General features: G+C 41.8%; 1 protein-coding gene across 2 annotated transcripts in view; it reads left to right on the top strand.

Annotated features, from left to right (window-relative positions):
* The window catches only part of PPP1R21 (protein phosphatase 1 regulatory subunit 21), a 99,376-nt gene that overhangs the window by 42,425 nt on the left and 34,839 nt on the right, over nucleotides 1-22,112 (top strand). For both annotated transcript variants that reach the window (XM_056568066.1, XM_056568067.1), the window contains exons 9-15: nucleotides 3,273-3,422; nucleotides 6,254-6,355; nucleotides 6,452-6,540; nucleotides 10,067-10,203; nucleotides 11,665-11,757; nucleotides 15,526-15,653; nucleotides 18,738-18,890. In XM_056568066.1, coding sequence (XP_056424041.1) covers nucleotides 3,273-3,422; nucleotides 6,254-6,355; nucleotides 6,452-6,540; nucleotides 10,067-10,203; nucleotides 11,665-11,757; nucleotides 15,526-15,653; nucleotides 18,738-18,890 — 852 coding nt within the window. The remainder of the gene's footprint in view (nucleotides 1-3,272; nucleotides 3,423-6,253; nucleotides 6,356-6,451; nucleotides 6,541-10,066; nucleotides 10,204-11,664; nucleotides 11,758-15,525; nucleotides 15,654-18,737; nucleotides 18,891-22,112) is intronic.

Genomic DNA, 22,112 nt, shown 5'->3' with positions numbered 1-22,112 from the left:
GGTTCATTCTTCAAGTTGGAAGCAAAAAAATGGGCAATGGTAAGGATCTGAGTGACATAGACAAGGGCCGACGACTAGACAACTGGATCAGAGCATCTTCATAACAGGCTTTGTGGGAGTTTTCCTGGTATGTATGGGTCCAAGGAAGGACAACCGAGGAACCAGTGACGGGGGTCTTGGGCACCCAAGGCTCAGTGATACATGTTTGGGAGTAAATACTAGACTGTCTGGTCCAATCCCACATTGCTTAAAGGAACCTGTCACCAGGTTTTGCCCTATAAGGCAATGTTCACACGGTGTGAAATAGGCGGAATGTCCGCTCGAAAATGTGGCCATTCTGCAAATTAACGTTCGGAAAGGTGCCGTATACATAGACAGTAATGCATGTTCTGCGATGATCTAAGTCTCCAGACTGTGTTCTGGGCTATAACACGCAGATGCAGTAAGGCCCCGATACTGACCTTTCAGTGTCTGGCGACAATGATGTAGAAAGCTCCTTAACTTTATATCTCAACTTCTGAGGTGTGATCACATGCAAATGTCGGTGCCGAGTTCTGGCCCTCATGACTACTTTGTACTTTATGAAAATGAAGAGATGTCCAGCGCAGGTTCCAAGCAATGCGGAATTTATTTATTCAGCAGTGACACAACATGATAACAGGTAGATGACGCGTTTCAGCCACAATCTGCTGCCTTGACTAAGGCTGCAGATTGTGGCTGAAACGCGTCACCTACCTGTCATCATGTTGTGTCACTGGTGAATAAATAAATTCCGCATTGCTTGGAACCTGCGCTGGACATCTCTTCATTTTCATATTATATGAGTCGTGGTTCAGTTTTGTCCGAGACGCAGGAAGGGCGTACGAGTGAGCTGTGCTTTATACTTGGACTTTGTTGCAATACTTTGTACTTTGTAGTAATATTAGCATACGGCTTGCACAGCATAAGTAGTCTTACAGGGTAAAACCAACAGGTTTCCTATAAGAAGTTACTTCTGGCTATGATAGAGACATGTTAAAATAATATAGGGCACCACAGCTTTCATGGGGCCTCATACCCATAGACAATGTCCATGCTGACCTTTCTTCACTGTCCAAAGCAACTAAATTGGGCACATGGGCATCACAACTGGAATATATGGCAATGGAAGAAGGCAGCCTGGTCTGATTCATAAAGTTTCCTTTTACATCTTGTGAATGGCCGGGTGTATGTCACTTACCTGGGGAAGAGATGGCACCAAGATGCACTATGAGAAGTAGACAACCTGGCGGAGGCAATGTGATACTCTGGACAATGTTCTACTGAAACCTTGGCCCCTGACATCAGTTGGATGTTACTGTGACATGTACCACCTACCTAAACTTTGTACAGACCAACTAAACCTCTTCACAGCGGCAGGATCCCTTAATGGCAGCGCCTTTATCAGCAGGATAATGCCCCAGCCAAAATTGTTTGGGAATTATGACAAAGAGCTCAAGGTGGTGATCTAAATCTGATTGATCATCTGTAAGATGTTCAGGAAAAACAAGTCCGATCCATAGAGGAGGCACCTCACAATTTACAGGACTTAAAGGAGTACTGCAGCCATAGAACACTTATCTGCAGGATAGGGGATAAGGGTCTGATAATGGGGGGCCGACCGATGGGACCCCCTGCAATCTCCCGTACGGGGACCCGGCATTGCAGTGGTTCTGCGTGGCTAATGCTCGTGTCGTCGACCTTGCTAAGAGGTTGACATACTCCCCTTCCATACAGCTCTATGGGACAGGCAGGGATACATGAACGCTGCATCTCCGCCCCTCCCATATAGATACATGGGGGGGGGGCGTGTTGGCCATGGCGTCATACTGCCGCCGACATGCCTCCTGCACAGGGAGAGCCACGGTAGAGCCAGGGCCCCCGTACAGGAGATCGCAGGAGTTCCCAGCGTTAGGACCCCCCGCGATCAGATACTCATGCCCTATCCAGCACATAGGAGATAAGTGTTCTATAGCTGCAGACCTCCTTTTAAAGGATCTGCTGGTAACTAATGTCTTTGTGCCAGATACCACATGATCCCTTCAGAGGTCTTGTAGAGTCCACGCCTCGATGGATAAGAGCTTTTGGCAGCACAAGGTAGACCTAAATCATATAATGCAGGTGTTTTAAAATGTATTACCAGGCTAATATCATCCTGAGGATTGGCCATGAATCATATAAGCTTAAAGAGGTACTCTGCCCCTAGACACTAGTGGAATGGAAACTAGTGAACAAAAATGTGAATATGGACAAATAGCCATAATATTAAAAGGGATTTCTAAAGAGGTACTCCGCCGCTAGACATCTTATCCCCTATCTAAAGGATAGGGGATAAGATGTCTGATGAGCGGGGGTCCCACCGGTGGGAACCCCCGCAATCTCTCCTGCAGCCCCTGAGTAAACTTTGCTCCGTGCCTGATGACAGGCGCTACAGGGGCTGGAGTATCGTGACGGCACGGCCTGTGAGGGGGCGCGCACGTGCGTGACGTCACGATATTGCAGCCCCTGTATCACCCATCATCAGACACGGAGCGAAGTTTGCTCCGTGCAGCAGATCACACAGGGTGCTGCAGGAGAGATTGTGGGGGTTCCCAGCTACGGGACCCCTGCGATCAGACATCTTATCCACTATCCTTTATAGGGGACAAGATGTCTAGCGGCGGAGTACCCTTTTTAAAATCATGGCTATTTGTCCATATTCACATTTTTTCTTCACTAGTTTCCATTCATAACTACTTTCAAAGTCCAGATTTCCCATGATTCCCTGCTGATATAATATCTGCTCTGAACACGCTGCAGAAATTTACATTCTAGGAAGTGTAGTCTTGACATCTCGCATTCATGGTAATAGGGAAAGCTGTCTGTCTGCACCGCAGGAGCTCAGCCGAGCTGTCAGGGATGTGTCTGTCAACAACTGTTCCCAATAGCAACCAGCAGAAATGTGAGCGCAGCTCTGAGCTACCACCGGCATAGATTTACTGGGGATTTTATATTTATTTTATTTTAGTTATGTATTTATGTATGTATTTATTTATTCATTTATTTATTTATTTGCGCTTCATGTCTTAAAAACTCATTTGATCTATGGTAAATTTTGTACTTAATATCTGCTCACAAGGTCACGGTCCGTCTGTATTTTTTTTAGATGTTTATAACCTTAATATCTAAAATGTTGTCCTTGTTTTGCAGATGAACACCATAAATTCATGAATCCTCTGTAATTTATTATAATTTTTTTTTTTTGTATTTTTTAGATGAAAGCCCGGGAATTAGCCGGCCAGGCTCTGGCCTTTGTCCAGGATTTAGTCACTGCCCTCCTGAACTTTCATACATATACAGAACAGAGAGTCCAGATCTTTCCCATAGACTCAGCCATTGATGTCATCTCTCCCCTGAATCAGAAGGTACGCCTGCTGTTTGGCACTCCTGATATGAAAGTATTTACAGTTATCTATACGTGAACACTGATAGACCGGCACTTGTATCTGGTATACAGTGACATATCAGAGTATAAAAGGGATCTGATCAGTATCTGGTTTTGTGTCCATGTTTTTGTTCGGCTGCATTCACATGATTGACATCTGTCTAGTTCTATATATATTTTTTTTTTATTTAAATATTTTTACTAACAGATTATGTTATCACATTTTACAGACATTCCGTATATGCTCGAGTATAAGCCGACCCGAATATAAGCCAAGGCCACTAATTTCACCCCAAAAAACCCAGGAAAAGTTATTGACTCGACTATAAGCCTAGGGTGGGAAATACATCATCCCCCCCTGTCATCATCCAGACCCCCGTCATCATCCAGACCCCCGTTATTAACACCCTGATGATGAAGGCCGCAGTGGTCTTCAACCTGCGGACCTCCAGATGTTTCAAAACTACAACTCCCAGCATGCCCGGCCAGCCAACGGCTGTCCGGGCATGCTGGGAGTTGTAGTTTTGAAACATCTGGAAGTCCGCAGGTTGAAGACCACTGAGGACGGAGAGTTCACTCGAGTATAAGTCGAGGGGGGTGTTTTCAGCACGAAAAATTGTGCTGAAAAACTCTGCTTATACTCTAGTATATACGGCATGTGATTTTAAACTTTCATATAGAATCTTGTATCTAGACTGTGTATCTAGTGTTTCCCAACCAGTGTGCCTCCAGCTGTTGCAAAACTACAACTCCCAGCATGCCCGGACAGCCGAAGGCACCCTGGTTGGGAAACACTGCAATATGTTATCCTGGTTAGATTCCTTGCAACTCCTAGCATGTTGCCTTGATTGGAACTGAACTCCAGATCAGCCTGTAGCTCTCAGAACATGCTGGGAGTTGTAGTTTTGCAACATTTAGAGAAAACACTGCTGTAAACCACATTGTATTTAGGACAACATATCTTTGCAGCCTAAAGCAATTTGACGACTTTTTCACATAAGCAATGGTGTCTTTAAAGAGTACCTCTAATGATCTTGTTAAATTTTATAATCCTCCCAGTTCACTGCCCCCATCATGATAAACCACCCCCTGCCTTAATTTTTTATCATTTCATAGTTTTCTACCTTGATATTGTTCTGTATTTTCTGCTCAGTCAGATTCACAGACTGGGAAGGGGCGTTCCCCAGCAGGCGTGACATCATCTGAAGCCATACAGGGGAGAACTTCCTCCCTCACTCTGCTACACACAGCCCAGAGCAGTTGAGATGAGCTATGATTGGATAAGGCTGCACCCTCCCCCCTGCCTCAGCACTCCAGACTGCATTTCCTGGTTTTGGACTTCTGCCAGGCCAGCAGGAGTCCAAAGTTTGTGCAATAAATCGGGGTAAATGGGCTCTGGACAAGTAGGGGGACACCTAGTGGCAGCTGTAAACATAAAAAACGTAATTTTTTTTTTAACAAAGTAAATTTTATTTTTTTATTTACCATAAAATATAAAATTAGTTTTCATTTACATTACAAATATTTTTTTATTTACCATAAGGAGTGCAAAAGCAAACATGAGATTTAATGATAGTGCCCATGTAAAGGGGTGATCCAATAAGCCCTCAGGACCATTCTATTGATGTCTGCGATGAAGTCACACCTTTTAAAGGCAGCCAAGTGGGTCAGTGGTGAGCATCATTGCCTGGACAACATCTGCAAGGAGTTTGTATGTTCTCCCTGTGTTTGCATGGGGACAGGGAGCAGTAATATTATTGACTAGCTCTGTACAGCGCTGCAGAATATGTTGGCGCTATATACATACATTTAATAAATTCTATTATGATCTTACATATTCTGTAAGTCAGCGTTTCCCAACCAGTTTGCCTCCAGCGGTTGCAAAACTACCTTTGGCTGTCTGGGCATGCTGGGAGTTGTAGTTTTGCAATAACTGAAGGCACACCGGTTGAGAAACATTGCTCTTAGTAAAACAAACCTTAATCAACTGCAAGACACCATACACATACCCTGTCATGTTCCTTGCAATATTTTTTAACCACTTAATTTATTCCCCAAATTACTTGTAAACCATTTTTTCCCCTTTACAAATTCACTATAAATAGGAGCTTTTCCTCTTCGGTATAGTAAAAAGATCAATGCCAGACATTACTTATTTAGATCGGCCTTGGCATGCAGCAACATGGTGTTAGCGAATGTGTTGCTGCATAAATAGACAGATTTGCCATTTCAGAGCCTGGGACAGCTGTGTGACTGCACCTCGGGGAGCCTTAATGGCAGCTATATTGGTTGTCCCCCACCCCCACCAAAACTTTCCTAGAAGCTAAAAATGGTCTGAATTGAATCTCTGAGTGTGACAGAAGAGGCCGACTCTATCGCTTCTTATCTTTACTGGATTTTTTTTTTTTTTTTTACAGCTAAAACGAATAAAAAAAAATTCTGTATCTGTAAAATGCACCGTGCTTTAGTAGCCAGTAGATGGCAGTGTTTGCTCACGGCTGATTCTTTACCTTGTTAGTTTGCTGCGTCCCTATGACCATTAGATTTTAATCCCTTTATATACTGTGGGGCCTATTATCCATAGAAGACAATGCAATTATTACATGCGGCTGTACATTTTCCACATGAAACTATATTTCTTATTTGAGCGTAGTTCTTTTGAAGAATTATCACCATCCGTGATTTCAATTTGGTCCTCATACTGCGGTACATAAAAGCACCATTAATTGACAGTGATGTATCCAGCATGCAGGATACAAGGTGTCATCGCCTCCATTAGATCCAATAACACCTGGTTCTTCTTCTCCGCAGTTCTCTCACCACCTCCATGAAAACGCCTCGTACGTGCGTCCCCTGGAGGAGGGAATGCTCTGGTTGCAGGAGAGCATCACGGAAGGCACAGTCACCGTCCTGGTAATATATCTACCTTCATTAATATGCCTCCTGTCCCCCTCCAGTGCCTATAAATCTCTATCCAATTTACATGTCAGATTGCGATTACTTCCCCAGGAAACGGCGGTGAAGCTGAAATGTTTTTCCGAGCACTTTACATCATATGTCTCTTACCTGCAGAAGATCCTTCCATATCAGTTACAGAGGTATGCAGTGTAATACATACACATTAACATTACCTTGGCGTTTGCCTTGCTAATTTTGGAAGTTCCCTCTCCCCTATAGCACAGCTCTTGGCTTGCTCTGCAGCCATTGTAGCTGTGAATATGTCTTGCTCACTGTTTTGCCCACAGCGGAGAGAATAATTAAACTTGTTCCCAGCGGCTCTGTACAACCTCTGTCTGCCAAGTGATGCTGTAATGCTGCTGCAGCTGTGAATAAACTAGGCTTTTTTTTTTTTCTTCCTATTTTTTCATACCCTTTTTTTTCCCTTCCTGCTTTCCTTTCTTCGTTCCTTCCCATTTTTCTTCCTTCCTTCTGCTTTCCTTCCTACTTTTTCTTCATTTAATTTGTCCTTCTTTCCATCCTTTTTCAATTCCTTCCTTCCTTTTGTCCTTCCTTTTTTTATTTTCCCTTCCTTTATTTTCTTTTCATACTGCCTTCTTTCATTCCTTCCTTTCTTCCTTTCCTCCCTTCCCTCCTCCTTCCTTTCTTCCTTCCAGCTTTCCCATAGTGGTGGCAGGCACGCTCGTCCATGTATCTCTATGTGCAGTGGTCGACAGTAATTCCTGCACGGAGTGGAGGACGCTCCTTGGATGTGGAAATCTTGGGTGCCGGCCAGGTGATCGCGTGGGGTCCCAGTGGTGGGACCCTCCGCAAGCAGACACTTATCCTATATCCTGCGGATAGGGTATAGGAAAGTATGTAACAGAGTTCCCCTTTAATGACAGCCAATCAGTAGTTCACAATAAGTGGGATGTAGAATTTACTTGTCATGTAGCTATCTATATTATGGCTACTATATCACCTACAAAAGATAGGGTTGACGTGTACAACTATTAAACGTCTTGGTCCTTCTAAACCAGGATAACAGCATGAATTAAAGGGGTAATCCAGGAAAAATTACTTTTTTTTTTATATATCAACTGGCTCCAGAAAGTTAAACAGATATGTAAATTACTTCTATTAAAACATCTTAATCCTTTCAGTACTTATGAGCTTCTGAAGTTGAGTTGTTCTTTTCTGTCTAAGTGCTCTCTGATGACACATGTCTCTGGAACCGCCCAGTTTAGAAGCAAATCCCCATAGCAAACCTCTTCTAAACTGGACGGTTCCCGAGACACGTGTCATCAGAGAGCACGTGGAGGTAATTAGCGATCATATAAAAGGGTGATTGATGCATAGTATACCTGTTCTCACCTCTTTGAAAAAGCCAGGATACACTGGCGAAACGTCAGATAGAGAGGCTGTAAAGTTTTTATAAAACGGCATCCCAGTGGCTGAATAAGAAAGCTCTAATACAGTAGGCGGTCTCCCAAGTCAGCGGTGGCAGCTCTGTCTGGGGGCACCTTTAACTAACCATAGTGACACTGGTCACAATATATGCTATAGGCGGTTTACACTGTGACCACTAAGTGGATGACCGAAATTTTAAAACTCTTTCACTATGGTACCAAATAAGCACTAGTATTTTTATAGTAGAAATAAAAGTTAAGTTTTATATATTAGATTTAAGTTGTCTCTAGTTTAGGGCAGTCCTTAGGGACTAGTCCCTAAAATAGTTGTTAAAAGCATCTCTGGGAACTCTTTCAAGACTGTTAGAAGACCATTTCAGGTGACTACCTCTTGAAACTCATCAAGAGAATAAGTGTGCAAAGCAGTAATCAAAGCAAAAGGTGGCTAGAACCTAGAATATGACATATTTTCACACTTTTTTTGTTATGTCTATAATTCCACAAGTGTTAATTCATAGTTTTGATGCCTTCAGTGTGAATCTACAATTTTCATTGTCATGAAAGTAAAGAAAACTCTGAATGAGAAGGTGCGTCCAAACTTTTGGTCTGTACTGTGCGCTTGACACCATATTGTACCTTTTCATTTAAGAACCTCTGATTTTATTGGTACAAACAGCACAATAGGAAGTGTGATCTAAACAATCAAGGGCTGGCAGTCAAGATAACTAGTCCAGAGCAATGGATCTGCTGCAAGACAGTTGGATAAAAAGAGCCCCACACTAGGAGACAAGAAAAGACAGAATAGCAGGAAGATTTCTGCTATTTGTAACACATTCGGAGAGTTCACAATGCACAAGTTTGGCCGGACACAGACTGAGCAGAAAGAACCAGCTATATAAGGTTTAGAAATGTACTAGTGGCAGATTTTATGTCGGCAATATGTAGTTTAATGTTCAATTTAAAGGGGTACTCCGGTGCTCCAGCGTTCTGAACATTTTGTTCAGAATGCTCTGAGCCGGGGGCCATGACATCTACATCGCAACATCATGCCACGCCCCCTCCGTTCATATAGATGGGAGGGGGCGTGTCGGCAGACATGCCCCTTCCCATAGACATGAATGGTGGGGACGTGGCATGATGTCACAAGGGGGCGCGGCTGTGACTTCACGACCACTGCCGCAGGAACCCAGCATTTGTTTAAAATGCTGGGTGCTGCGGGAGATCACGGAGGACCCAAGCAGCAAGACCCCTGAGATCAGACATCTTATCCCCTATCCTTTGGAAAGGGATAAGATGTCTAGCAGCAGAGTACCACCCGTTTAAGACATTTTAACATAACTTGAGGTATTTAACTAAGAATTCCTTACTATAAAATCTATGGAGCCTGTGGTCACTGTGCAGGTAGAGTAGTGGCCTGCTATACCATAGCTGGGGATTTAGAAGAGGATATAGAGCATGTGGCAGATTTATGACTAGCTTGGGCCCTATTCACAGTACTGCGCTATATTTCCTACTTTTTTTTTTTTTCCTGTGCCGGGTATTTCAACTGTTTCTGCATAAAATTGGTCAGGAATGATGATGTTCAGGAGTGAAGCTAAAGTAGCCGCAGACACCCAGGTGCCTTTCCCTGTAGCAGCGAGATATCTCAGCTATATATGGAACAGGTTGGGGTACTTCCCGTATATCCAGAAGGATATAACATTCATGACAAAAGCTTTAAAGGGGTGCTCTGTTGGAAATATATATATATATATATATATATATATATATATATATATATATAATATTTTCAAATCAATTTGTGCCAGAAAGTTAAACAGATTTGTGAATTACTTCTATTTAAAAATCTTAATCCTCCCAGTACTTATCAGCTGCTGTATGTTTCAGAAGAAGTTCTTTTCCTTTTAGAATTTCCTTTCTGTCTGACCACAGTGCTCTCTGCTGACACCTCTGTCCATTTCAGGAACTGTCCAGAGCAGGAGAGGTTTGCTATGGGGATTTGCTCAAACTCTGGACAGTTCCTGACTTGGACAGAGGTGTCAGCAGAGAACACTGTGGTCAGACTGGAAAGAAATTCAAAAAGAAAAGAACTTCCTCTTGAGCATACAGCAGCTGATAAGTACTTGAAGGATTAAGATTTTTATATAGAAGTAATTCACATTTTCTGGCACCAGTTGATTTGAAAAAAAAATTGTTTTCCACTGGAGAACCCCTTTTAATAAAGCTGATGTTAATGGAAGCTTTTTCTTTTCTCCTCTTTTAATGTTCACATCCTAAGTTTGAAGGAGGAATCGGAGTCTCCCAATTGCACAGCAGCTTTACGGGAGCGGAACATGGAACTACAGCGGGACGTGAAGAGGATGACTGCACTGTTTGAGAAGCTGCAGACTTACATTGCCCTCCTTGCCTTACCTAGTAAGTAACACATACTAGATAAAGACAGATGATCACTCAACTATGCATGTGTCTATCCAATATTACAGAGGGTGTCTATTGGCCAAACAGGCAGACCTCATCCTGTGTAATAGGGAAAGGAACCAGCTGACATACGAGCAAATGTGTGTTCATTGGCTGATTTGGTCGTTTCGACCCAGCAAAAAATTATTGCTCGCACATCTTCACATATAATTGGGGATGCGAGCCAACAGAGAGACAAGACGGCACTCACCATAAACGTGGGGTACTTTATTCTTCAGTTATGTACATAAGACAGCAGGTCAGGGAGTCAGACGTACAGCGGGAGACGCCTCGGCGCGGCCGTTTCGTATGTCATCCCTAGGGAGCGTCTGCTAGAGGAACTACGTCACGCCCCCTCCCATAGACTTGCATTGAGGGGGAGTGGCTGTGAAGTCACAAGCCCCTGACGCTCTTAACAAACGCTGGGTGCAGCAAGCAGATCCCAGGGGTCCCCAGTGGCGGGACCCCCGCTATCAGACATCTTATCCCCTATCCTTTGTCTAGGGGCAGAGTACCCTGTTAACACCTATCCGGAGAAAAGGTGAGAAGTATCTGCTGGCTGTCTGACCACTTGGACCCCCAGCAAGTAACAAGGACGAGGGTCCCTTTTACCTTGAGTCAGTGTTTCCCAACCAGGGTGCCTCCAGCTGTTGCAAAACTACAACTCCCAGCGTGCCCGGACAGCCAAAGGCTGTCCGGGCATGCTGGGAGTTGTAGTTTTGCAACAGCTGGAGGCACCCTGGTTGGGAAACACTGCCTTAAGTGAATGGATCAGCAGTGCACATGCACAGTCCTATAGTAAGTGAGTGGAGTGAAAGCCAAGCATTTGTGCTGCTGCTTGCTCACTGGAGGGAGTGAGGGGAGGACAATGGACAGCCATTTTAATTATCCCAGCAGTTTAATGTAACCTGTTATCATTTTTATTCTGCCCGTTGGTCCTGGTGGCTTCTTCCCGCTCCCATCAGTCTTGATTGATCGATCTCTTCCTATACCCAAGTAGTGGCTGGTGGGGCAGAGAGAAGCTGCTGGGGATTGGCCTAATGTCCAGTGATTTATACAACATGAAAATGATGACCTGTTCCCTTCAGACTTGGAATACCCCCTTTAACTCTCACGACTACCGTATATCCTTAGTGCTCGCCGGTCACGTTTAATATCCTTATAGCTTATAAAAAACAATTACATCTTGGGGGGTGCTATTAATTCTGTTTGTTCATAGTCATAAATGATCTAGTAGTGTTTATGTGGCGTTGCGGCTTCAGTCTGCCTCACATCGCAGGCAGCGCCGTTCGCTCGGTGTCCTTAATTTGCAAGATAGAGCGTCTGCCGTCTCTGAGAATTAGGATTTCTCCAGGGCCTCCCTGCAATATTAATGTCCTGATTCACATTTTAATAATCTATTTTTCCTAATTAATCCAGGCACAAAACCAGAGGGTTTGCTGAAAGCCAACTACAGCTCCATCCTGACACAGATATCAGACTCTCTCCGTGGACTTCATGATATTATGAAAGGTAATGGATAGTAAGCGCGACACATTTCAATTCTTCACTCTCTCTCTAGTTATCGTCTTTGGGGCTTTGTTTCCAGAGAGATTTTCTATTTTTATTTTTTTTTAAGACGCCAATTATCGTCTCGTAATCCCAGAATACATCTCTGTCCCTTGGCTCCAATCCTTGTTCTTATTGTGCATTGTATTTTGCAGTGAGACGAGTTGTATATAGGCTGCACCTGTAATGGTCTGGATCTTATTATAGTAATAGCTCGTACACAGGGCCACACACACACTGTTGATGCAATAGGATTAAACCTTTATAAAATGGAGCAGTTTAGTACAGTAGGTCAGGCCGAGTTTACACACAGCAGTTTTGGCTTTAGTCAGTCAGATTTGCTAGCGTGAAGCTGAGCTCTATATTTATTTACAAGCAGCGATCTGTCAATAGGCCAGAATGGAAACGGGAAAGAAGAGAAATGGGATTTCCCATGGATGGACAGTTTAAAGCAGAATTTCTCACCAGGGTGCCTCCAGCTGTTGCAAACAAAAACTTACAGCATTCACAGACAGCCAAAGGCTGGTTTAGAGTTTGTCCTGCAATGGATATATATATATCACCTATCTATACGGTAGGTGATAAGTGGGGGTCCTGCTGCTGTAAACTGCTGTGAGTGTCCCCCAATTCCTCACTGCTCAACTGCAATGCAAAGTAACTTGATAGGGAATAAGTGTCCATTGCTGGGACCCCCCACTATCTCCTGCCCTTTACCCTGGCTCTCCTCATGCATGAAGCTGTTCCATGCACGGATTACGGTTGACTACAGCCTGAAGCAGTGGCCGACACTCTTTCTATGGGAGAGCTGGAGATACAGCACTCGTCTGTGTTCGGCTTTCCCAGTGGTCGGACATCCCCATGGACCATGCCACAAGGGTCATATAGTCATGGATTGGTTCCAGTTATCCTTGATTCTTTGGTGTTCAGTCCCCAGACCTAAGAGCATCTCTAGGACTAGATAAAATGGGCTGTTTAGTTCAGAGCGTGTCATGAAGTGGTTCTGAAGTCCAAAGAAGATCCAATGTATTGTTACATTCAGTGTACACTAGCTCAGTACCTGAAGTTGCCCAGTCTTCAAACCTTGTGGGACAGGAATAGCAACAATGGCCATCTTGTCCTCATGTCCCGTCTCCTTGTCCCGTCTCCTTGTCCCGTCTCCTTGTCCCGTCTCCTTGTCCCGTCTCCTTGTCCCGTCTCCTTGTCCCGTCTCCTTGTCCCGTCTCCTTGTCCCGTCTCCTTGTCCCGTCTCCTTGTCCCGTCTCCTTGTCCCGTCTCCTTGTCCCGTCTCCTTGTCCCGTCTCCTTGTCCCGTCTCCTATTTTATGCACCTAAAATAGTCAAATATAAAGTGACGGTGCCCAAAGTTAAATGGATACTGGGTCTCAATAATTGAAAAATAAATGTATTTAAAAGAATTGTATTAATAAAATAAAAATCACAACAATAAGCATAGCTGTTAAAAATAAATATCAATGTTATATATGTATATATAGCTGTCCTGAAAAGCCACAGGGCCCTTGTGGCTTACTTCAAGCTATATGGTGACGTATAAGCAAGTTATACAATAAAGAATATAAAATAAAATATATTGAGGACTGCTGCTGAATTAAAATGCTATTCTTATATCACTATAAAATATGTTGTAGTATTTTGTAGCACCAGGATGTTTAAAGGTCTCTGCAATTTCTGAGATCAGATGTACCCGAACGATATAGAATAAATTCTTAGCACACTGACTTTCAATAAGCTTTATTAAGCTATTCTGCTGGACAAATTGCAGCTCACACCTGAGCCTTTCTCAACAGCTCTTGAGAAAGTCTGCGGTGTGGCACGCAACGTATTCAGCAGTGTAGCTGAATAAAGCTTATTGAAAGACAGTGTGCTAAGAGTTTCTTCTATACCGATTTTGTCTCCCCCACCCCCCCCCCCCCCCCCATGTGTACCTAACCCAGTTTTTCCCAACCAGGGGCCTCCAGCTGTTGCACAACTACAACTCCCAGCATGCCCGGACAGCCTTTGGCTGTCCTGGCAAGCTGGGAGTTGTAGTTTTGTAACAGCTGGAGGCACCCTGTTTGGGAAACTGACCTAGCCTGTACTGAGTGCCGACCTATTCCATATTGAGATGTACTGGAAGACCTAAAGATGTACCAAAAGTCCCATTGACTTGCATTGGGCTTCAGACAAAAACCCTGACCCTTGCATAAGGGTGTTGGCGTTGATTTAAAGCGGTTATCCAGGAAAAAACGTGTGTGTGTATGTATGTGTATATATATGTATATGTGTGTGTGTGTATATATATATATATATATATATATATATCTATCTCTAATCTCTATTCTCTATCCTTATCTCTATCTTTATCTCTATCCTTAATCATGTTTTTTTTTTCAACTGGCTCCAGAAAGCTAAACAGATTTGTAAATTACGTCTATTAAAAAATCTTAATCCTTTCAGTACTTATGAGCTGCTGAAGTTGAGTTGTTCTTTTCTGTCCAAGTTCTCTCTGATGACACGTGTCTCGGGAACTGTCCAGAGTAGAAGCAAATCCCCATAGCAAACCTCTTCTACTCTGTGCAGTTCCCGAGACAAGCAGAGATGTCAGCAGAGAGCACTGTTGCCAGACAGAAAACAACGACTCAACTTCAGCAGCTGATAATTATTGGAAGGATTAAGGTTTTTTAATAGAAGTAATTTACAAATCTGTTTAACTTTCGGGAGCCAGTTGATGTATGTCAACTAAAAATATAGTAGAGTTAAAGGGGTATTCCAGGAAAAAAACTTTTATATATAAGTAACATTTCTATTATTGACTTATCTCCAACCAAGGAAGTTATACTGGGACATATATACCTATAATACATGTGTACATTTTTACATACATATAGAATTTCTATTTGAGGCCCTTTAGGATGCACACACCATCCAGTTATGTCATTAACTGTTGCATGTTAATAGAAGAGTATAACGATAAAGATAAAAAAAAAAACATGATCTCTTATCTGTGCAGTGTTCATTGTGCAGGGAGGGGGAGGAGGAGAGCTGTGACCATCACCTATTATAAATGACCCGATCCCATCTTATCTACACTGGTTTCACCTACCATTGTAATCTGGCTGTGGTGATCATAAAATGACCTCAACAGAACAGAAAGTGTCAGCTTTTGAGGCTCTGTGGACAGGGTGAAAATTTCTATATTTTGGGATAAAAACATCAAAAATGTCAACACATTGAAAAGTTAGCTTCAATAATGGGTATTAGCTTATAGCGCGTTCAGTTAATTCTGGATCGTTCCAATCCGAACCCAATGTGTGGCAGAATGGCGCCATTCAGAAAACCTTCTCTTGGTCTGTCACCATTAGTTTACAGATGTCCTGTAGGGAGGAGACAGATGAGAGGCGACAGGAGTTCTCTGGTTTCTTAGATAGCTACAAGTCTTTATTTTATTTATTTATTTTTTTTTTTTTATTTCATCCATTTTGTAAAGTTAAAATGTTTTTAAAATGGAAAAGCAGAATATTGCATAAGCCTATGGCATGGCTGTGCGCTTTTCCTCTCGCTCTTAGTGCCAGTGTATAACACTCAGATAAGTACAGGCTGTGGCGGTAATATACAGGATCTATAAATGCTTACGGAATAATATCTGTCACTTCCCATAGCAGTGCTTTACTCTCGGCTTATTATTCAGGAAGACTTGCTAGTTTATGTCTATTTTTACTTGTTTATGTCATTTCAGAGCTTTCCAAGCACTACAGTCGTAAAGCTGCACTCGAGCAGGAGCTGCCAGGAGCCACCGATAAACTTAAAACCACAAATGATTGCATCTTGTCTTCTCTTGTTGCTCTAACCAATGCAACAAGCAAGGTAGTGATATTGCTGCCGTTATGATGACTATTTACACTTTATCACTGGATGGAAACCCTCTTAAAGGGGTACTGCGGTGGAAAACTTTTTTTTTTCTTCTTGAAATCAACGGATACCAGAAAGTTAAACAGATTTGTAAATTAGGACAATGTAGAGAAAACCGCACTCACCCGATCAACGTGCACAAATTCTTTATTCCGTTGGACATCAACATAGAACACAGGAGGACTTATGGTCGGCAGGAACGCCAGGGAACAGGAGGTGTTGTTACAGCTGTTTCACGGGAACACAGCCCGTGAAACAGCTGTAACAACACCTCCTGTTCCCTGGCGTTCCTGCCGACCATAAGTCCTCCTGTGTTCTATGTTGATGTCCAACGGAATAAAGAATTTGTGCACGTTGATCGGGTGAGTGCGGTTTTCTCTACATTGTCCCGATTGTGTCAAGCGATATGTGCCTTCTCTAACCAGCACCCCGACATAGCACACACCGTCCAGTCTCTACCTATACCTGAGAAAGCGGATATTATCCAGTAAACTGCCTTCACCTGCATAGCAGTGCCGGACTCATACTCTTTCTACCTGCTCTAGATTTGTAAATTACTTCTATTAAAAAATCTTAATCCTTCCAGTACTTATTAGCCGCTATATACTACAGAGGAAATTATTTTCTTTTGGTATTTCTTTTCTGTCACGACCACAGTGCTCTCTGCTGACACCTCTGTCCAGAGCAGGAGAAAATCCCCATATCAAACCTATGCTGCTGTGGACTGTTCCTAAAATGGTCAGAGGTGTCAGCAGAGAGCACTGTGGTCATGACAGAAAAGAAATTCCAAAAGAAAAGAATTTCCTCTGTAGTATACAGCCGCTAATAAGTACTGAAAGGATTAAGAATTTTTAATAGAAGTAATTTTACAAATCTGTTTAACTTACTGGCACCAGTTGATTTAAAAAATAAATAAATAAATAAATAAAAGGTTTCCAGTGGCGTACCCCTTTAAAGTTTAACCCTGTAAGTGTCAGTGCTTTCCCATTTATACTTAAAGGGCAATAAGAGCTACATGGACTAAAGTATGTGAAACCCCCCTCCACCCTTCTGACTTGTGGATTTGGTCTCTTGGAAAATACAAAATGCCCAATAATGCCAGACCTTTGCTTTAATTTCATTCATATTTTATAAAATGTTTAATCAAAATTTTTTTGATCTATAATGTTGAGATAGAAGTTCAATTGGTGAAAAGTCACCTTGAACTTTATGATCATGTTTCAATGAGGCGGAATTGCATGCAGAAGAAAACCTCTGTGTGTAGCCATCTTGAGAGAAGTTGACATAAGCTGCTCATATCATGGGCATTTTGGGTGCCCACATACAGTAGTTAAAGGGGTACTCCGGTGGAAAACTATTTATTTTAAATCAACTGCTGCCAGAAAGTTAAACAGATTTTTAAACTACGTCTATTAATTTTTTTTTTTTTTTTTATCCTTTCAGTACTTAACAGCTGCTGTATAGTACAGAGGAAGTTCTTTAAGTTTTGAATTTCTTTTCTGTCTGACCACAGTGCTCTCTGCTGACACCTCTGTCCATGTCAGGAACTGTCCAAAGCAGAAGCTAATCCCCGTAGCAGACTTATCCTTCTCTGGACAGTTCATGACATGGACAGAGGTGTCAGCAGAGAGCGCTGTGGTCAGACAGAAGGGAAATTCAAAACAAAAAGAACTTCCTGTGGAGCATATAGCAGCTGATGAGTACTGGAAGGATTAAGATTTTTGAATAGAAGTAATTTACAAATCTGTTTAACTTTCTTGCACCGTTGATTTAAATGTTATTTTTTTTTCCAGTGGAGTACCCCTTTAAATGTATGGGCGAGTTTCAGGTGTATGGCCACCTACAGGGATTTTGCCTTAGACTGCATGAACATATTGATAAAGGGGAACAATAGATTGTATTCTGTTACACCGCAAATACAGATAAGCATGCTTTCATACTTGTTTATTTAGCAGAATTTCCGACACAAATATAAGTTTAGCCTTAGGCTAGGTCCCCAATACAGAATCTGTTGATCTGTAGGCCAAACGGATATTCAGCTGACAGCTATCTTAAAGGGGTACTCCCGTGGAAAACTTTTTTTTTTTTTAAATCAACTGGTGCCAGAAAGTTAAACGGATATGTAAATCACTTCTATTAAAAAAATCTTAATCCTTCCAGTACTTTTTAGGGGCTGTATACTAAAGAGAAATCCAAAAAAAGAAATGCATTTCCTCTGATGTCATGACCACAGTGCTCTCTGCTGTCCATTTTAGGAACTGTCCAGAGCAGAAGAAAATCCCCATAGCAAACATCTGCTGCTCTGGACAGTTCCTAAAATGGACAGCAGAGGTCAGCAGAGAGCACTGTGGTCATGACATCAGAGGAAACGCATTTCTTTTTTGGATTTCTCTTTAGTATACAGCCCCTAAAAAGTACTGGAAGGATTAAGATTTTTTTTAATAGAAGTGATTTGCAAATCTGTTTAATTTTCTGGCACCAGTTGATTTAAAAAAAAAAAAAAGTTTTCCACGGGAGTACCCCTTTAAGGTGGCCATACACTGTCAAGAACAGCTACAGTATCCCTTCTGATCTCCCTAGAAACATGCATGTTCAACACTGCCAAGCGTTCAAGTATTCTCTATGACAGTGTTTCCCAACCAAGGTGCCTCCAGCTGTTGCAAAACTACAACTCCCAGCATGCCCGGACAGCCAACGGCTGTCCGGGCATGCTGGGAGTTGTAGTTTTGCAACAGCTGGAGGCATCCTGGTTGACAAACACTTCTCTATTGAGAGAGGAGGGGTAAGCTGCTGCCTGACATCTCTTTTAGTAGGATGTATATTTTGGGGGAATTTTCCGACATACAGCTGGCAGATATTATATTGGATATTATTATATTTATATTGGTATTTAGTGGCATCTGTCACCCATAGGCTCCTCTGTGTATGCCTCTTTGTCGAATAGCACTGAGTGCAGTTTCATTTAGCAGAACGAAAATTATACCGACACATACCAGCTCCACCGAGACCAAAATGACATTTCCTTTATTTCTTCTTTAGATTACAACTTTTTTCTCTAACAACCTGGACTACTTCATGACATCCTTAAGTTATGGACCAAAAGGGAGGCCGGGCTTCACCAATCCCCTCTCAGCCGAAATGATGCTTCAGTACAAAAAGAAAGCCGCCCAGTACATGAAAGCTTTAAAGACGGTTTGTATACAAAGTAGCATCTCCTTCTTCCCAGTCTTTAAAGGGGTATTCCAGTAAAAAAACATTTTTTTTTTCATATCAACTGGCTCCAAAAACTTAAAGGGGTATTCCAGGAAAAACCTTTATATATATATATATATATATATATATATATATATATATATATATATATATATATATATATATATATATATATATAATCTATCTCTACTGGCTCCAGAAAGTAAAACAGATTTGTAAATTACTTCTATTAAAAAAATCTTAATCCTTTCAGTACTTATGAGCTTCTGAAGTTAAAGTTGTTCTTTTCTGTCTAAATCCTCTCTGATGACACCTGTCTCGGGAACCGCCCTGTTTAGAAGAGGTTTGCTATGGAGATTTGCTTCTAAACTGGGCATTTCCCGAGAGAGGATTTAGACAGAAAAGAACAACCTTAACTTGAGAAGCTCATAAGTACTGAAAGAAATTAAGATTTTTTTAATAGAAGTAATTTACAAATCTGTTTAACTTTCTGGAGCCAGTTGATATAAAAAAAAATTTTTTTCCTGGATAACCCCTTTAAACAGATTTGTAAATTACTTCTATTAAAAAATCTTAATCCTACCAGTACTTATCAGCAGCTCAAGTTGAGTTGTTCTTCTGTCTGACCACAGTGCTCTCTGCTGACACCTCAGGAACTGTCCAGAGCAGGAGAGGTTTGCTATGGGGATTTGCTTGTACTCTGGACACTTCTCGAGACAGACAGACAGGTGTCAGCAGAGGGCACTGTTGTCAGACAGAAAAGAACAACTCAATTTCAGCAGCGGATAAGTACTGTAAGGATTAAGATTTTTTTAATAGAAGTAATTTACAAATCTGTTTAATTTTCTGAAGCCATATTGAAAAACAAATATTTTTCACTGTAATTCCCCTTTAACCTGCGTTACTTCCTGATTAGAAAACAAATATTGTCTCCTCGAGAGCCGACATGACATCTCGGGCTGGTACAGACGTCCAGCACAGTCATTAAATATTTAGATCTCAAACAAAGCGCATACTGCTGGCAATTTGTGCTGAACAAGTGCAGTCTGCAGCATTCATTTGTTTTCACGCCACCAGACTGTCCGCTATAGGACTCTTCTGAGCCCTGTGATATTTAAGGGTTTCATTATAATTGGGTAGTGTCTGCCGGGCGAGCAGCTTTTACCTAGAAACCCTACGGCCATTAATTGTCGGAATGAATCTATTTTTATTTTTAGGGAGCCCTTGACTTGGATTTTGTCTCTTATCCTTTTCTATAATGATCGTGTTTCTTTTCAGCTCAATTTTAAAAACATCATTTTTTATTTTTTTTGCTTAACTATTTTAGAGCTGATGGTAATTGGCCAGGAAGGAGGAGCTCATTGTGTGCACTTAGTTTAAGGTCAGATGCAGCTTTAAAGTTCTGCTCGGCTGCAAATGATTAGACTAGAAGTAATGTAGGCACCATTAATTTTAGGAGCCGTGAAAGAACACTTCACTCATATAATATTTATATTTGGTAACAATTTTCATTTTTATCCCTAAATACTTTTTTCTTTTTACCATAGTATCACCCATAATGTTTTTTATCAAGACACAGCATTTAGATTTGTTCCAGATAGGGCTGTGTATGTGGGTGAAGAGTTAAAGAAGCACTCCAGTTTTTTTTTTTTGCCCATATCATGCACACCCACCATCACTAGTCCTACGGCACCATCTGTTTTATTCCAGCACAGCTGCATCCATGCGTTTCATTACTGTAACTAGGTCATGTGATCACCTGTCTGACCCACATGTCAGAGGAAGTGGTCTGTCCTAGTTCAGCTGACATTGTCCCCTACCAGATCTCTCCTGCTAGCTCCCAGACCCCACCCCTACCAGCTCTATCTATATACTGCTGCTGTCTCTCTAGTATCGGGATATATATTAAAGGGGTACTCCAGTGGAAAACTTTCTTTTTTTAAATGAACTGGTGCCAGAAAGTTAAACAGATTTGTAAATTACTTCTATTACAAAATCTTTACCCTTCCAGTACTTTTTAGCAGCTGTATGCTACAGAGGAAATTCTTTTCTTTTTGAATTTCTTTTTTGTCTTGTCCACAGTTCTCTCTGCTGACACCTCTGTCCGTGTCAGGAACTGTCCAGAACAGCATAGGTTTGCAATGGGGATTTTCTCCTGCTCTGGACAGTTCCTGATATGGGCATTAGGTGTCAGCAGAAAGCACGGTGGACAAGACAAAAAAGAAATTCAAAAAGAAAAGAATTTCCTCTGTAGCATACAGCTGCTAAAAAGTACTGGAAGGGTAAAGATTTTTTTAATAGAAATAATTTACAAATCTGTTTAACTTTCTGGCACCAATTCATTTAAAAAAAAAAAAAAAAAAAAAGTTTTTCAACGTACCCCTTTAATAATACGCGTCTTCTGAGATTGTGTTCACACATTCAGTTTTTTTTATTTTAGTTGTGATCTTTCCAAAATTGCAGCCAAAAGAGTGCTATTTAAGACAGTTGTGTATATCGCTGTAAAAACTGCCAGAATGCTGTGAAAATGTGTGAAAAATTCTGCAAAAATTTGTACCTGAGAAATAGGCTGAATTGGCCTTGAAATGTGTCACTTTTTTAAAATAAATCTTCTATTAATCTCTACTTGGATCCTAGCAGCCACCTATTATTCCCTGAAGGAGATGGTTTTGGGAGTTTGGTCTATTTGATACAAGTGAGGGTGCATTTACACCACGTTTTTGCATTATGTCGGCCGGATCCAGCGAATTAATTTAAAAACCGGCCTCTGCCATATCCCTGCAGGACAGTTTTTAAAGGGGTTCTCCACCATAAGGTGATTTTAGTACGTACCTGGCAGACAGTAATGGACATGCTTAGGAAGGATCTGCGCTTGTCTTGGGCCTAAATGGCTATGTTGTGAGATTACCATAACACTGTGGCTAGCTTTTTGTGAACTGGTATTTCCTGTTTGACTTATGTTTTTTTGACTACAAATCCCACAATGCCATTTTCCTCCCTCTCACACATCAGCCACCCCACCCATTGAAACAAAAGACCTGTGGTTTTCCATCAGGGTGCCTACAGCTGTTGCATTAGTTGCAGATTGATCTCTCTCCCACCAAGCGATTCCTCCACCCATTGAAGCAGACAGGCTCCCTGTCATCAGCTGACTAGTGAGTCAGGTCTCGGACGCATTGCAAGCTGGGAAAAATCTGAGAC

Source organism: Hyla sarda, chromosome 3 (genome assembly GCF_029499605.1).
Source record: "Hyla sarda isolate aHylSar1 chromosome 3, aHylSar1.hap1, whole genome shotgun sequence".
NCBI classification, from domain to species: domain Eukaryota; kingdom Metazoa; phylum Chordata; class Amphibia; order Anura; family Hylidae; genus Hyla; species Hyla sarda.
This window is presented reverse-complemented; position numbering and strand designations above follow the sequence as displayed.